This window comes from Dermacentor andersoni, chromosome 7 (genome assembly GCF_023375885.2).
Source record: "Dermacentor andersoni chromosome 7, qqDerAnde1_hic_scaffold, whole genome shotgun sequence".
NCBI classification, from domain to species: Eukaryota; Metazoa; Arthropoda; class Arachnida; order Ixodida; family Ixodidae; genus Dermacentor; species Dermacentor andersoni.
Genome location: NC_092820.1, coordinates 29,581,548 through 29,600,049, shown reverse-complemented (window position 1 = coordinate 29,600,049; position 18,502 = coordinate 29,581,548). Strand labels below are relative to the sequence as shown.

At 42.1% G+C, this 18,502-nt stretch overlaps 1 protein-coding gene across 2 annotated transcripts; it reads left to right on the top strand.

Annotated features, from left to right (window-relative positions):
- The first annotated feature begins 98 nt into the window (after window positions 1–98).
- LOC126535344 (uncharacterized) lies at window positions 99–18,280 on the top strand. Of its 2 annotated transcripts, none has more exons than XM_050182234.3 (3): window positions 99–340; window positions 12,718–12,814; window positions 14,018–18,280. In XM_050182234.3, exons 1-3 carry the CDS (start codon window positions 334–336, stop codon window positions 15,261–15,263), a joined length of 1,350 nt encoding a protein of 449 aa, XP_050038191.1. In that variant the 5' UTR covers window positions 99–333; the 3' UTR covers window positions 15,264–18,280. The 2 variants fall into 2 exon arrangements, with proteins under 2 accessions (XP_050038191.1, XP_054929092.1); XM_055073117.2 differs by having other exon boundaries at window positions 12,682–12,814.
- The last annotated feature ends 222 nt before the right edge of the window (window positions 18,281–18,502 follow it).

Genomic DNA, 18,502 nt, shown 5'->3' with positions numbered 1-18,502 from the left:
TGGAATATTTCTCTGCATTTATTTAAAAAAATACTAAATTCATGTGGAAAAAAGCATTTATGCTGTAAGTTCTGGTGGCACAAGTCTGTGGTAGAACCAATGGTACTGTAGAACTCCGTGTAGCATCGCCCCATTGGCGCGATAACCACGTGTGCATCTACGCGCCCGCATTTAAACCGTTACAAAGGCACAGAAGTTTGCATAGGTGTTCTGTGGGCATAGAGCGTGGGGCCATTGCGGCGACGGGTCTGTGCCGCGCTTCTACACGGTTCTGCTGAGTTCGTGCTGTTGGCGTTTCCTGAGGCGTACGGGCTCGAGCGAGGTGTGCAAGCCATGGCGAGTAAGTGTTGTCGTTCACGAACATGATCGATGGTTCTCGTCGTTTCATTCAACAAGTTGTGTGGATGTTGTTGTTGTTGTTGTTATTGTTCTCCTGAGTGGCCGTGGCACATACCCACGGTGGGGGATTGGCCATGAGTTGGGTGGTTAAATTCGGTTATATTGATCATCAATGTCATCGCATTTTTCTTCTTCTTTTACGCACAAACGTAAGGCTACGTTCACACGTCTCGAAGCAGGCGAATGTGGCAAAAACCTTTAAAAAAACCGCCGGCCTAGGCGGCAAACCAGGCGGCGAGCCCGATCGGCCTCATACCGATTTTTTCGCCAAGGCGAAGCGGAACGTTTCGCCACAGAACACCTCTATAAACTGGTTTCGCTTCACCGGAAGCTGCTCTAACATGTAAACATCATCATCAGCCTAATTCATATTCACTGCAGGACGAGGGCCTCTCCCTGCGATCTCCAATCACGCCTGTCCTGTCCTACGCCAACCGATTCCAGCTAGCGCCTGCGAATTTCTTAATTTCATCACCCCACCCAGTCTTCTGCCGTCCTCGACTGCGCTTCCCTTCTCTTAACACCCATTCTGTAACCCGAATGGTCCACCGGTTATCTAAGCTACGCATTACATCACCTGCCCAGCTCCATTTCTTTCTCCTTTAGGTCAGGTGCTCCTATCTATGTGCAAGGAGAATTCGTTTTGCTCGGCACCCACTGCACCAAATTTTGCGAGGTTTGTTGGATTTAGATGAGAAACTTGGGGAAATCTAGTGACTCTTGGTTTCGAATTTTTGATTTAGGTCGTCAGTTCTATATAAAAAATTGGCGAAAATCAAAAGTTTTTAGTAACCGAAACTATCAAGTTAACAACTCAACAATGAAAAGTGATATCACAATTATGTTCGTTGCATCTAACGGTACATCTAAAGCGGACAAAATTGATATGTTACACGTGAATCTCAAAAAATTTAGCAATACGGGAATACAGCTTTTGCAGAACCCTTGCACACAACGTAACAAATTCATGTAAGATATAAACTGACGTATTGGATTTGTCCGCTTTGAATGATCTAATAGATATTGCTTACAGAACAGGGATATTTGTTCTTGATGCAGAGCTATGAACTTGTAAACTTCGTGCTTCTATTTTTTTCAAACTTCCAAATTTTTAAAGATCGTTTTAACAAAATTCAAGCCCTAAATCAAAAATCGACTTCAAACACTCACTAGAATTTAACTTTCTCTCTCAAATGCAACAAATTTCATTAAAATTAGTCCAGGGGTTATTTCAGAAAAAACATTATTTCGTTTTACATGTATTTGAATAGGCCGCGTTGGAGTTGGGCCCGAGCTAAAGCTACCTCTTACTGTCAATTAGAATATCGACTATCCCCGTTCGCTTTCTGATCCATACCGCTCTCTTCCTGTCCCTTAACGTTATACCTAACATACTTTGTTCCATCGCTCCTTGCGTGGTCCCTAAATTGTTCTCGAGCTTCTTTGTCAGTCTCCAAGTTTCCGCCCCATATGTCAGCACCGGCAGAATGCATTGATTGTACACTTTTCTTTTTAGTGATAATGGTAAGCATCCAGTCACGATCTGACAATGTCTGCCAAATGCGCTCCAACCCATTTTTATTGTTCTGTAAATTTCATTCTCGTGATCAGGGTCCCCTGTGAGTAATTTACCTAGGTAAACGTACTCCTTCACAGACTCTAGAGGCTGACCGGTGATTCTGAACTCTTGTTCCTTTGCCCAGCTAATCATCATTATCTTTTTCTTCTGCATATTAATCTTCAACTCCACCCTTGTACTCTCTGTTAAGGGCCTCAATCATTTGTTGTAACTCGTCCCCAGTGTTGCTGCACAGGACAATGTCACCTGCAAATCGAAGATTGCAGAGGTATTCGCCATTTATCCTTACTCCTAAGCCTTCCCAGTTTAATAGCTTGAATACTTCTTCCAAGCATGCAGTGAATAGCATAGGAGAGATTGTCTCCTTGTCTGACCCCTTTCTTTAGAGGTATCTTCCTACTTGTCGAAAATGCTCAGTGGCTATGGTGTTGGGCTGCTGAGCACGAGGTCGCAGGATCGAATCTCAGCCACGGCAGCCACATTTCGTTCAAGGCGAAATGCAAAAACACCCGTGTACTCAGATTTACATGCACGTTAAAGAACGCCAGGTGGTCAAAATTTCCCGAGTCCTGCACAATGGTGTGCCTCATAATCAGAACGTGGTTTTGGCACGTAAAACCCCATAATTTAATTTTACTTGTGGAGAATTAAGGCAGCTGTGGAATCTCTGTAGATACTTTCCAAAACATTTACGTAAGTGCCCTTTACTTCTTGATTACGTAATGCCTCTATGACTGCTGGTATCTCTACTGAATCAAATGCCTTTTCATAATCTACAAAAGCCATATAGAGAAGTTGATTGTACTTTGCGGATTTCTCGGTTACCTGATTGATGACATGGCCTATAATTTTTCAATTCTTTAACGTCTCCCTTTCTGTGGATTACTATAATGTTTGCATTCTTCCAGTTTTTCTGCGCCCCATGTAGAGAGCCGCCAGTTTTCAAACATTATGTCTCTTCCATCTTTGATTAAATCTACTGTTATTCCATCTTCTGCTGCTCTTCCCCGTTTCATTTCTTGCAAGGCCCTTCTGATCTCATCGCTAGTTATTGGAGGAGTTTCTGTATCCTGTTCATTACTGTTTCGAATGAAGTTATCCTGAGACCTCTGGGTACTGTACAGGTCAGTGTAGGATTCTTTCGCTGCTTTTACTGTACCTTCAAGATTGCTGATGATATTACCCTGCTTATCTTTCAGTGTATAGTATACTGTAGTAATGGGTGACTTCAATGCAAAATTTGGGAAAAGCAGCCTGATGAACAAGCAATTGGCAACTATGGCATGGATTCTAGGAACACTGGAAGAGAGATGTTGGTAGAATTTGCAGAAAGGAATAAGCTGCAAATAATGAACACCTTCTTCAGGAAGCGTTGGAACAAAAAGTGGACCTGAAAAAGTGAAACAAGAAATGAAATTGATTTCATGCTTTCTGCCGAGCTCAGCATAGTGCAAGATGTAGAAGCTCTAGGCAGAGTAAAGTGCAGCGATCATAGGTTAGTCAAGGCTAGGATTCGCCTCAATTTGAAGAGAAAGAGTAAAATTGGTCAAGAAGAAACAGGCCAACCTAGACGCAGTAAGGGTAAAAGCAGACCAATTCAGGTTGGCACTTGCAAACAAATATGCAGCCTTAGAACAGAGAGATGAATATGACATGGAGGCAATGAATCAAACCCTAACTAGGCTGGCTTCAGAAGCAGCAATTGAAGTGGGAGCCAAGGCACCAAGGAAACCAGAGGTAAGCTCTCCCAAGTAACAAGGGACCTAATAAACTACAAAGAATGAAAGTGTCCAACTCAAGAGATCAGATAGAATTGTGGAACTGCCAAACTAATCAACAAAGCAAAAGTCAGCGATATTCGAACTTATAACGTGAGAAAGACTGAAGAAGCCGCAAAAAATGGATGCAGACGTAAATCAGTGAGAAGGAAACTTGGCATAGGACAAAGCAAGATATATGCACTGAAACATAAGCAGGTTGGTTACCATAGAAACCATAGCAGCCTCTTTACAGCAGAAGCATACGGTATTCTGATAACTGTTGAGCATATAGTACAGCACAAAATACAAAAGTCTATAATATACACAGATTCTTCAAGCGTTGTCACAGCCCTGTCCTGTGGCAAAGCAAGCCGAAACCCTGTATTAAACATGCTCCTTAAACACATTCACGTAGCGTATAAACAAAACCTTGCTCTTGTTGTATGCTGGGTGCCAGGCCACTCTGGGATCACAGGCAATGAAATGGCGGACAAAAATGCTGGACAAGCGGCTCATCGGCATACAATTGATGTAAGCTGGGTACCTGGTGTGGATATGAAACCTGCGGTATGAAAGGCGCTCCGTAATCATTGGCAAGCTGAATGGGCCAAGGAAGTTGAAAATAAGCTGCACCTGCTTAAACCGCAGTTAACCAAATATTTTCCACTGAAGCTTGATAGACACACCGAAGTCACCCTGGCACGACTCGGAATAGGACACACTTATGGCACACACAAATACCTTTTGACTGCAACTGACCCACCGACATGAACACGCTGCGGTGAGAACTTAACCGTCCTACATGTCCTCATTCAATGTCCTCAACTTCACCGACACCGATTGGCTCATTTTAGAGAACTCTACTCGCACCATATACCCCCCCATTCCTCGATGTTCTTATCAGAGGATGCACTTTTTAACTTTAAAAGAGTGCTTAATTATCTTGCTCAAGTTAACTTTCTAGACATCATCTCATTCCATCCTAACCTTCAGATTGTGCCTCACAGGTGAGGTACAATCTGATGCACAAAAGTATGTCTGAGCTCTCGCACTTCTTGCGTAAGCAAGAATTGTAAAGCAAGGGACTCGGACAACCCAGAATAATTTAACATGTGTGCCTGTAGCGAATTCATTTAAGGCCTTATATCTATTTTAGTAATTATCTTAGAATTGATGTACTAGTATTTATAGATCTAGCTTACGTGTAGGCCTTTATGCAGCCTTTGTTTTAGGTCATAGTCTAAACTTACAATCTTGATAAATCGAAACACATGTCGTGGTGCTCTTTGTGCCTTAGATGCCCTTGCACCAATAAACTTCAATCATCATCATCTTTTTTAGCGTTAACTGAATTTTTAGAATGCTTTTCTGGCATATACATGTAGCACAAATGTACTCATTAAGCAGGATTACTCGAAGAGGCGTACATTAATTACACTGAAAATCCAAATGCATAACTGGCTAACAAAACTTCAGTAATAAATCTTTTAACTAGTATTACTTTAGCACATGTATTGCAATACACGAATTGAAGCCAGTAATTTCACAAGGCACATCCACTTGAAATAAATTTTCAAAGTAGCACCACTTTGCAGGTAAGCGCAGTCAATTGTGGTAAAAATGCAGTGCTGTTCCACTTACTTTTTTAACAAGATGTGTTTTTATGCATGGAAGATAAAAATTTACTGGAACACCAATGCACTTCAAGAACTGTTGGAATGCATATCTGAAAACTAGTGTCCTCCTCAGCCTTTGTTCCAAGTGGATATGACTTTTGAAGTCACCTGCCACAAATGGCAAATTGCAGTATGTCCCGATGATCATCATCAGCCTATTTTTATGCCCACTGCAAGACAAAGGCCTCTCCCTGTTGTCTAATTAAAATGTTTCCCAAATTAACTTTTGAACTAATTTATGGCACATATTGCAATGGAGAGAAATTTGCAGTATGTGCCATAAAGTAATTAGTTTAAAAGTTAATTCAAGAAATATTTCAATTGGAAGAATATTTATTTTGCGTCAGAGGGTGCGGGCATCTTGGATATAACCAAGGATATTGGATATATTGGAATTGGATATAGCCACGGCAGTGGAGTGGATGGCATGGCTTTGCTTTGTACTGCTAATGTAAAGATAACGACACAGCATGAAATGGTGTCTTTGGTTGCAGACTCTAAAATTCAAGAATATTGTCTTTGCAAGAAATTGTATGCAAGAAAAATCCATCAGCAGCGGTACTTACTTGCATAAAAGGTGCAATTTTAGTTTAACAAAATTTTGATCTAATGATGTAAAATGTGGATATTACCGACTTCGTTTACAGAATCAGAATATTTATTAGGTTCATTGAAAAGTTACAACAAGGTAGTGCAATAACAAATGGACGAGTGTGCCGTAACTCAATGACACTAACGGGACCCTTAATAAGTTTATTGCTTAAAAGTGGTTACAAGTTTTGATAGATATGAAATACAAAAGGGGGTGCCTTAGTTAAACACTATATTGGGGCCTCCAGTCAAGGTTAAGTGGAGAGAGGAATTACGATATGGCAGCAAAATAAAGCAATATCATGACATTGACATACATTCAAAAAGTATAACAAATATAAGAGAACAAGTTGAGCAGAAATACACAAAGATCATAAATAACACTGAAAAAAGGACAAGTGTGCAAGTATATACAAATTCATATCAAACATGAACTACATGCAAATGACAAGCATAACAGAAAAAAAAACACATAAGTGTATTCCAATCCAAAGGCACCTCAATTGCATAATTGAGGTGCTTGAGAGCAATCGAGGTCCGGGAGACATTGAGAGCAATCCAGGTCCTGATCTAGCGCAAATCGTAAAGCAGTTGAAGGAAGTTGCAGCCGATATCAAGGAAATTAAAGAAGGACGGCTTGCCAGTATAGATAAAAAACTAGATGCTCTGTCATGCCTGGAGTCGACGATAACCTCATGCGTAAGCCAAATACAAGACATTCATGAGAGTGCAAGGAAAATGGAAAAACGAATGGACGACTTGGAAAACCAGAGTAGACGGTCAAACCTAATAGTATACGGCCTGACGGAAGCAGAAGGCGAAAACAGTGAAAAGCTTGAACAAACCGTAAATAACACCATTATACAGGACACGCTTGGCTTGCAGCCTATTGCTATAGAGCGAATTCATCGTCTCGGTAAACCAGCGCATAACAAGATAAGACCAGTAATCTTTAAGCTTCTGGATTCTAGACAGAAATCTATAATATTAGGAAAAGGGCGCAAGCTAAAAAACACAGGTTTCTCTATCGGGGAAGACTTCTGTAAAAGAACTCGAGAAATCAGGAAACTGCTGTGGAATAGCGCCAAGGAAAACCGAGAAAACCATGACAGGGTTTCTTTGTCATTAGACAAGCTTTACATTAATGACCAAGTTTTCGCTTGGGACGAGGACAAGGGGGAGAGAGTTTTACTTAAAAAAAACGTAGGAGCAAAGCGTCCAATCACGCGAAGCCAAGCGCAGTCAAAGAACTGACGTTATTGAACGTAAACGCGAGAAGCATTTTAAATAAGACTGACGCGCTTGAAAATCTACTCTTTGAACATAATCCAGACATAGTAGCGATAACTGAAACGTGGCTTCCCTCGGCTGTTTTAAATCACGAATTTGTGCCTCCCGATTACTCCGCCATTCGAAAAGACAGACAGACACGTGGTGGTGGCGTGGCACTGCTAATAAAGAAATCCCTCCCATACGAACCGTTGCCAAATGTGAGTGATGCTGAGGCCGTGTTCTGCAGAATTACCTGCAACAACACTGCCATAATTGTAGGCTGCGTTTACCGAAGTCCTGACTCGGACGAAAGCGTCATAAAGAACATACATGAGTTTCTGCAGTGCCACGCTCACAGCCTAAGAATTATCATCATGGGGGACTTTAACCTTCCAGAAATTAACTGGAAGAAAATGCAATACTCATCACGTACTTCAGAAGCACTAATTGATTTAATGCTCAACTTCAACCTACAACAAGTAGTTGATCAACCAACACGCTCACGCGGTACTGCAAGTAATATACTCGATCTAATACTACTCTCTGATCACTTCTTTGTAAACAAAATACACACTAGTATTGTTGAAGGTATATCCGACCACGATATTCCAATATGTCACCTACCTCTGTCGTTTAGCATACAAAAAAGGTCTTTAGAAAGCACCGTTATCGACTTTGCGAAGTCGGACGACGCCAGTATTTTGACGTACATGGCACATGAATTCACGGATTTTGCGGAAATGGCTTGCAAACCTTCGGCAGACGCAAATTCCCTCTGGATTAAGTTTAAGACAGTAATACATGACTGCATTGAACAATTTATATCGTTAAAAACAAGAAAACCGCGCAAATACAACCCATGGGTAACGCGTGAGGTAATTCATGCCAAACGAAAAGTGAAAAGGTTACGTCGGTCTTTGAAGAAGACTAAAAATCAATCACTTGAGACATCAAAATTGATTACTGCCAAGGCAGAACTTAAAGTCAAACTAAGCCACTCCAGAAAAGAATATTTTAATACTACCCTGCCTAACTTCGTAAAAAGTAATCCCCACAGATTTTGGAATCACTTCCGTGCACGCAAAGTAATCACGCCAGAACGACCCCACGATGAGAAAGTTTCTCAAGCTAATGCATACAACAAGTACTTCCAATCGGTATTTACTGCAGATAACGGGTTTGTCCCCCCAATAATTCCTACACGTTTCGCCATCGGCTCACTAAACATAACTGACTCAGGAATCTTTAACCTCCTACTCGGATTAGACACGAAAAAATCTAGTGGCCCTGACGACGTCCCGAACGAATTCTTAAAGCGATACGCAGAATGGTGCAGCAGGTATCTTGGCATTATCTATCGCATATCACTTTCAACCGGACGTGTGCCAGATGACTGGAAAAAAGCAAAGATAATACCAATCCATAAATCAGGTGACACAAGCTCTCCTTCCAACTACAGACCGATATCACTAACTAGTACATCGTGCAAGATACTAGAGCATATAATTTTAAAACACCTAACAACATATTTTGAAGAGAATGGCATACTAACAGCCAACCAGCATGGATTTCGGCACGGGATGTCAACAGTAACACAATTGACTGAAGTTATACATGACCTAGCACAGACTATTGACAACCGCGGTCAAACAGATATAATATTTCTAGATTTTAGCAAAGCATTCGACTGTGTGTGTCACAACAAGCTAATTGCAAAATTGGAGTCAATTATTGGAAATGGAAGCATTACAGCCTGGACTAGGGATTTTTTATCACAACGCTCACAGTTCGTTTTCCATGATGAAGCATCATCTGATACAGTTCCTGTCACATCTGGCGTTCCCCAGGGGTCGGTCTTGGGGCCCTTACTATTTTTAATTTACATCAATGATATCGTCAATAACATAGCATGCAGCATAAAGCTTTTTGCAGATGATTGCATTATATATAAAGAAATAAGAAGTTATGAAGATCACCTTACTTTGAACAGATGCCTTAACGAGATAAATGCCTGGTGTGAACAATGGCAAATGTCAATCAACATCAAGAAATCAGTGACAATGGTAGTAACAACAAAGAAGATTAAGCCAGGATTCACCTACCTTCTCAATGGTACACCCCTAACTAATGTTCAGCAACACAAGTATCTAGGACTGACTCTAGCATCAGACTTGAAGTGGAATAAGCACATTGCCAACATCACTTCAGCAGCCACCCGTAAGCTTTTCTTCCTTAAAAGGTCCCTGAAATCTGCGCCCAGTCATATCAAACTGCTATGCTATAAAACCTTTGTGCGGCCAGTACTAGAATACGCCAACACGGTTTGGTTTCCTCACACAAAGACAAACATAGCCGAAGTGGAAAAAGTTCAAAGGAAAGCAATACGGTTTATTCACAACAAGTACAAAACCACTGACTCGCCCACAGAACTCCTGGCTTCATCCGGAATGGACACACTGGTAAACAGAGCACAGCAAGCTCGGCTAAAATTCATACACAACCTGTTGCACAACCGCTTTAACATAAATTCTTCAAAATACATCACTTTCTCTACGTCCCGTATTTCACGTCATAAGCATAATAAAATGTTAGTTGAGTACCCTTGTAAAACGGACACATTTAGATACTCTTTTTCCCTACTGCTGTTAGGGAGTGGAACCACCTCGACTCAGCAATAGCTGATATAGACTCGCCTTCAATTTTTAGTAACATGATAGAAAAGAATAAGGAATGACTGCTAGAAATATTTTAGTCTTATGCAAATTTGTTTTTTACATTGTTTAGATCTATCTCTTATGTTATGTTATGTTAGATTGTATTAAGTTATGCACTGTTAGGTTGTAAATGGTTGTGTTGCATTTATATTTCATGAGATTGTATTGAATGACAATTTATTGTATTTATAACATGTTTTATTGTTATAGCTGACTTCACTAATTACATGCATGAAACGATGTCTTTTTTTTGCATTTTGTATTTTTCCAGACTGTACTGTGTAGCTACATGTAGCGTATCGAGTTTATTGTACTTCGTATTCACATGTTCTATGAATAATGTTGTATCAACGCTTACATTGTAACAATATGCCCACCTGCTATGGTCTCGATAAAGAGACTGGCAGTATTGAAATAAATAAATAAATAATAATATATGTATATATAAGCAAAATATGTAAAAATAAGCTACGGTGCCTAGAAGAAAAATCTCAAAAGTTATATCGAGGTTCAGTGATTTAGCACTCACATTGGCATATTGTATTTGTATGCCATAAACAATGATACTGTTGAACATGTAGACAATTTTAAATAGCAAGGGTGTCTGCCTCTTTCCATAGCTTTCCTGGTGATTTCATATTGGCAGCATCTTCACTGAAACATACAAAACACTGTTATATAAAATGCTGTTTTATTTGTTGCACGTTACGTCATGCTGACCAGAACACAAAGCTTCTCACCTATACTCGCCTATGCGCTCAAAACTTGAGTATGCCTCATGCATTTGGAGTCCCCACCAATCCCACTTGATTAATAGGTTAATCTCTCTCTAGACCAAGGTGGCTCATTTCATTGCAAAATATTATTGATCTCGTTCAAGTATTTTCGTTATAAAAGAGCCTTGGGCAAAAATTTTCCGCCTCACATTTTTCCACAAACTCTCTTATAATCCAACCAACTACACAGCTGATCTAATTACTTCTGAAAAACATGTATTTGCCTGCATTGATCATGGCAACAAAGTTGAAGAGCTTTTTGCTGAAACTGTATGCCGTTCTCATTTCTTCGTTCAACAGCCAGCGAATGGAACAGATTTCCAGGGCATATTGCAGACTATGACACCTTTGTAACTGTGCTCTTAGATGGCGTTTTATTCATCCCTATGCAATTCCCTGAAAGAGTAATTACATAGGGGTATTATTTGAGGCTAATTAACTACAAAAAACCTATAGTTTGAAGTTTGTGTTTATATTTATTTTACTCTTTTGTATCCTTTTCCACTTGTGTGCTGTAGTCTCACACTATGGTGGCCTAATGGATTTGGTGTTATGATGCCACGTCGAAGGGGGCAGGATGAAATCCAGGCCACGGTAGGCACATTTTAATGGGGGAAAAATCCAAAAGCGCTTGTTCATTGGGCGCCTATTAAAGAACCTGTTGACACACATACACTGTCAGCAATTCGTGGACACAGGTTTGCACAGAGACGCGACATATTTTGGAGTATTCACACCCCTGCCTTTTTAGTAAGCTTCTCGATGCATGGGCGAGGCAGAGAATACACAGGGGTTCCTACAAAAAGCTGTCGGGCCATCACGGTCGTGCTGGTGACACACGGATTCCTACAAAAAGCTGTCGGGGTGCCACAGTCGCGCCGACTACAAGACAATAATCTCTAAACCTGCCTTCGACTTCTTTCGGCTACTTGCCCGAGCGGCCGGCAATAACTGTCTTGCTCGCCAGTCCATATTTCCACAACCTTTTGGCACCCGTTGATCGGTGCTTCGCCAAATCGAATAATGCCGCACCGTGACAAGGACATTTGGGAACTTTCATTCTGTTCACAGCTGCTTTTTGCATCTTGGTAAAAGCTTCATAGCGAAAAAGAAACACATATATGCACATACTTACATATCCCCCACAAACACCCAAGGAAGGATGCCCTCTTTCACAAGTGCACTTGTGTGAAGAAAAGGGGGCCCTGCCTTAGGTGTTTGTGTGAGCAGATGCATGTCGGTATGTTTTCTTGTGCTTTGAAGCTCTTCCCAACATTGATTGCCAGCTAGCCCAGCTGCAAGTTCTTTTACGATATATGCTTCTGAAAACAAGTTCTTCTTTGGCAGCGTCAGATTGATTAAGGGTTTGTGGAATCTGGCCGCTACTCTCTGACCACTTTCATGAAACTAAGGCGTTTGAGGCTTTGAAGCGCATGTAGCACAATGAAAAAGGCTTCAAAATGACGCTCTGAATGAAAAAGACGCAGCAAGCTAGCTATGTACGGAGCAGTAATTGGTGTAAAATGATCGAAAAGGAGTCCAGATGCATTCATTCAAACTGCACACACCTAAAACCGGAAGTGTGGCTCTACTCAGTGAAACACATGGGCTGATCCCAGAGCAAATGCGGTCCAAAAAACAAGGCACATGGCACACTAATGCGCCCAAGCAGACCTTTCTTCGATATCGGCTGCTGTTTGCTCGCTTTTCTTATATGTGTGAAAGACGGATTGCAGAACATTTTTGCCCTAAGGGCTTCCCACAAATTATTCGGAAGAAGCATTCTCAACTTTTGAAAAAAGCTTATTTGTGTCAAGGTCTTACCATCCAGTCCTGCATATTGTGAATTGTTATGTGCCTGCTAGCTAGTCCAATGCCTCTTTCTTTTTTTCTCTCCCTCTTTTCAAAACTTAGTGGTACCAATAAAGTTTCATAAACAAAAAAATATAGGTGCTGACTACAGCTACAGTGATGACCAGGAAAGCGTCAGTTCCGGCTCACGTGTGGAGGCAACAAAAAGCAGTTCTCCAAAGAAACAAAAGTACAAGTAAGTGTTTGTGGATGTTCTGTTGCCATCTTAGTGGGTTTTTCGCTAAATATAAATTTTAATGTCTTGGTGTGGCACAGTCACAATTTGAGGAAATTTCAAGTGTACTTGCAAATTATATAGGCCAGAATTACTTTACTATCTTGCAGCCGCATTTCAAGTGAGCATACTACTTAATCTCGAGCCCTGTCACCATCTACATGCCTGACCCGCACAGGCACTGCAAGCCTGATGATGGGGCATCTGAAAAGCGAATGATGGCAGCAAGCATGCGAGACATTTACAAGAAAGAAGTGCCACGCTTCTGCAACTTAATTTTGGTCCAGGCTCTATGCTATAGGTGCTATTTCATCATTGTAAATGCCACTGCATAAAATGTTAGTTACTTTTATGGATCAATGCATAAAACAATGTTTTGTTAAGAAAGTAACTGGAACACCAATGCATTTCTCCACAAAGTTCAGGAATTAATATCTCGAAACAGGTGTCCTCCTGAGAATTCGTTCCAAGTGGATCTGCCCTGCGAACTCCAGGGCTAGAATTTGTTAATTGCAATATGGGCCATGAGGTAATTAGTTATAAACTTATTGATCTTTTTTTTGTTAATTACTCGATTACAGATTTCAATTTTTTCTGCAAGGAATGTCCCCCTCTTCGTGTAGACCAGCACATGAACTAGAATTGAGCTATCTGCCACAGGCAACCTTCAAACATTTTTTAAAGTGTTCGCTGAAACACCCTGTATATAGAACAAAAGGCACTTGCATGTCGTCATTTGTATTACTGCAGACTCATTACACCAGCAGATAAGTAGAATATTGTTATAGTCACTGCAATAATAGCTGCGTGTCTTGTTTCGTTAGTCTGTGCCACCAACCCAGTTGCTCAGATTTATGCACTCGGTAACGCAGTATTCCATGCACGGTAATTGTGTTACAATGGGGGTGTTTGCCTAGCATTTGCTGTTGTTTTGCAGCAGTAGATCGAAACAAGTCGGTCGGTGCTATCGCGAAGCGGGCAAGGAAGCGCTTCTCGTTCTCTTTGCATATGGACAAGCTAAACCTTTGTCTATCGATCACTTGTCTTCGTGTGGAGCTGTTGTTCCCTTTTTGTTGTCTTCTTTAACCTTGGTCTCGTCGCGTAAAGCTTTTTTTTGGCCAAACTTATTTGCCAGAAGCCTCCTGAAGACAACTTCCGTTGCAGGTGCCCCCTGTGCCCCAAGGCATTGGGCACAGCCCGAGACCTGGAGATCCACGTGCGCCGTCACGAGCAGTGCAAGCCGTACGCCTGCACGGATTGCGACAAGGCCTTCTGCACGCCATTCGAGCTGGACCAGCACGCCCGCTCGCACACGCTGGAGCAGCCCTACAAGTGCCACTTGTGCTCGTGCACGTTTGCGACGGCGGCCACGCTGCGCAATCACGCCGCCACACATCGCACGGCAGACTCGGTGACGTACCGCTGCCGCGCGAGCCCCACGTGCCCCGCAACTTTCCGGCGCGTCGCCACACGCAGTGCACACGAGCGAACGCATCGCACCGACTGCGTGTACCGATGCGAGACGTGTGAACGCACCTTTCCGCAGAAGTATAACTTGCAACGCCATCTGAGGCTGCACGACGGCAACGAGCTCCACTGCTGTCCCACGTGCAAACGCCTGTTTTACAACAAGGAGCGCCTGGACATGCACGCCAAGAGCTGTGGCGACTTCTGCAGGTGCAGTGTTTGCGGGAAGAGATTTCGAGAGGAGGCACAGCTGGCGGCACATGTCGCCAGCCAACACGATGGCTCGGCGCCTGAGCTGTCGGAAGAAAACCGGGATGCCGTGGCCCATGTGTCCAAGTGGTCATCCGAGAAGGAACGGGTGGATGGCTGGTCGAGCAGCGAAGGTGAAAGCACCGATTCAACTGCCCGGCCCAGCACTGCCCCAAAAAGAATGAGGAATGACTGGCGTGTTCACCTGCGATCACGTGGAAACAAGAATGCCTCCAACAGTCGTGGGAGGCCCCGCCGGCGTAGCTGCGAGAATGGCTCGTCGCCTTCACAACAGCCACGACACAGTGACGCGCGGGATTCTCCTTCGCCACCACCCAAGCACACCACTGGGGAACGACGCGCAGACGAGGCGAGCGTGGGCACTGGCGAAGCTACAGACGTCTATAAGAGAAGCAGCCCAGTCTATCGGTGCCCAAGTTGCGATGAACCATTTCTCAAGTGGGATGTCTTGAAGACCCATGCAATGCTTGAACACGAGCTGGTTCTCTCGTGGTTGACGTTCCAGTTTGTATGCCACATCTGTGGCAAGGCCTTCAAGCAAAACAGCAACTTGAAGACCCACTTGAAGTCGCACGACCGCGTGGTCATGTTTGTGTGCGACATCTGCGGCCTGGGTTTCACCTTGAAGCATCACTACAAACGGCACAGGGCAAACAAGCACTACGAAGACTAAGTGTGACACCAATCAACTGGGCATGCGAGGCTGTCACAGCGCAAGTCAGTGTTTTTAGAAAGCTTGTAGTACTGAAGCTTTAATTTTAACTTGTTAAATGATTTTAACTATTTAACTTGTACCATATACTATAAATTATTTGTTTGACTGAATATAAACTTCGGCACTGTGTTCCTGCAACAATGTTTCGTTGAAAGGTGGGGGGAAAGGACTCTTGGAAATTAGTCATCTGGAACATTGTACAATCCTGCCTCATCCCGATCCAAGCGTACCCGCCAAAGTTGATCAGTCGCTGCTGAGCTTGAAGTCGAGGGTACAATCCTTGCCACAGCAGCGCCATTTCGATGGGGAGCAAAAAATGCTCATGTGCATAGATGATGTGCATTCCAGGTGGCCAAAATTAATCTGTAGACCCCACTATGCTGTGCTTCATATTTTGCACGTCAGAACATAGAATTTAATTATATTGTTTTATTTTTAATGTAAGCGTATGTGTCGAACAAGGCATGGATTGAATTTTCAGAAGCAGCACTTGAAGTGAGAGGTAATGCACCAAGGCAACCAATAGGTAAGCCCTCCCAAGCGACGAAGGACCTAATAAAGAAACGACAAAGAATGAAAGTGTCCAACTCAAGAAATCAGATAGAATATGCAGAACTGTAAAAACTGATCCTGTCACGATCCACCCCGGGTCGTGAACAAGGGAGGGCTTCTCAGCGTGGTGGTGCTGAAAGATTACTGACCGGCGAGCTGCCGTGCTCGTCGGTGTTTATTGTGGTGCGGGTGACCACTGTTGCCTGCCGAGCTATAGCAGGCCGCCGAGCTTGGCGGGTGAACCAAGATTATGTCCGAGGGGGCGTCACCTACTTGCTACAGATCCACAAGGAGAAAATAAGGAGTATTTGAAATTATAATGTAAGAAAGACTGAGGAAGCAGTAAAATAATGGGCGCAGCACGAAAGCAGTGAAAAGAAAACATGGCATAGGACAAGCCAAGATGTATTCACTGTAAGATAAGCAGGGTAATATCAATTTTGTAGAAATAGTAAAAGCAGCGCAAGAATTTTATAATGACCTGTACAATACCCAGAGCAGTCAAGATACCTCCACTCGAAGCAGTAATGAACAGGTTACAGGGGCTCATTCTATAACTAGCGAGGAAGTTAAAAAGGCTTTACAAGACATGAAATGGGGAAAAGCGGCAGGAGAAAATGGAATAACAGTCCAATTAATCAAAGATTCAGGAGACGTGCTTGAAAAGCTGGCAGCCTTTTAACAAACTGTTTTATAATTTCAAGGGTCCCAGAGAATTGGAAGAATGCCAATAATATACTAATCCACAAAAAGGGAGACATTAAAGAATTTAACAATTATAGGCCCATTAGCTTACTTCTAGTATTGCATAAAATATTCAATATAATTTCCAATAGAATAAGGGAAACCTTGGAATTCAGTCAACTAAGAGAACAGTCCGGCTTCATGAAGGGATACTTTACAATGGATAACATCCGTGTCATTAATCGGGTAATCGAGAAATCTGCAGAGTACAATCAGCCTCTCTATATAGCATTCATAAATTATGAAAATGCATTTGATTCAGTAGAAATACCAGCAGTCATAGAGGAATTGTAGTTGAGTACATGAGGCTAAAGTAAACACCTTGAAAAATATCTGCAGAGATTCCACAGCTGCCTCAATTCTCCACAAGAAAAGTAGAAAGATTCATATAAAGAAGAGGGTCAGACAAGGAGACGCAATCTTTCCGATGCTATTCACTGCATGCTTGGAAGAAGTATTCAAGCTATTCAACTTGTAAGGCTTACGAGTGAGGATCAGCGGCGATTATCTCAGTCACCTTCGATTTGCAGATGGCATTGACCTGTTCAGCAATACTGGGGACGAGTTACAACAAATGATTGAGGACCTTAACAGACAGAGTGCAAGAGTGGGGTTTAAGATTATTATGCAGAAAACAAAGATACTGATCAACAGCCGGGCAAGGTAACAAGAGTTCAGGATCGCCAGTCAGCCTCTAGAGCAAGATTGATCCAAATAGGTCACGAAGCTTCAGGCAAAAAGCAGTTCAGGACAAATTTATTTATTTATTTATTTATTTATTTATTTATTTGGGATACCCTCAAGGTACATAATTGTACATTGCAGAGGGGAGGGGTGAGAATACATTCGAAGAGTAAAAAATGCAGGATTAGTTCAAGGAATTTCCAAGGAACAAAAGCATTATGAAAAATGTAGTAATCCATTCATAATAAATAACAGAGACTTACATAACATGAAAATACAGAAAGAATACACTTTAGCAAGCAGACAATGTTCACAAATAAGTACATAATTATGCCATTTGCCACCATACATTATTTTATGTTGATTAGTGCATTCTTAAAACGAGTGGGGTCACTGATGCTTACTAATGATGTAGGTAGATTATTCCAGTCGACTGAAGTCCTAGGAAGGAATGATTGTGAGCACGCGACGGTGTTATGACGGGGTACGTTAACTTTATGTAAGTGGTCACGACGAGTCGAATAATAAGGCGCAGTTTGGATCCAAAGAGGGCGAAGAGATGCGTTGTGGTAGTAGATTTTATGAAAAAGGGAAATGCGCAATTCTTTTCTGCGAAGAGATAATAATGGAATTTGAAGGGTACTCTTCATTAATGTAACATTGGCAGTGCGATGGTAGTTAGCTAAGATGAAACGAACCGAACGATTTTGCACCGATTCAATTTTGTTAATTAATGTGATCTGATGAGGATCCCAAACGGATGAGGCATATTCTAATTGTCACTGATATCAGCAAGGGTGGTTATGGGAGTAGCGATCGAAGCGCGACTATGTCTGAATGCAACAAACATTGGGAAAGAAAATGGCGTTTTTTAATTAAAGCAAGACACACTCATTCAACGAAAATAAAATTCCTAATCAGTTTTATATATGCGTGACGAGTAAAGAAAAGACAACTCTATTTTATTATTATCAATAAATACCTTTTTCACTGCCCATCGTATGAGAGGGGCTTTGACGCCATTGTGCCGCTATCGCTTGCAGTGCAATGCAGCTCTTGAAGTGTGCAGAAAGGTGCACTCGTTAAGTTCGCCTGTTACAATACGCTCCCCTAAAACTTTGTGCTGTTTTTCTGTGGTGACGCGGGTAGCTTTGTTGTTGCTTAACCTGTTCAGTCAGAAGTTGTGAGTTACGGCTGCCAGATAGTTGTTTACTTTA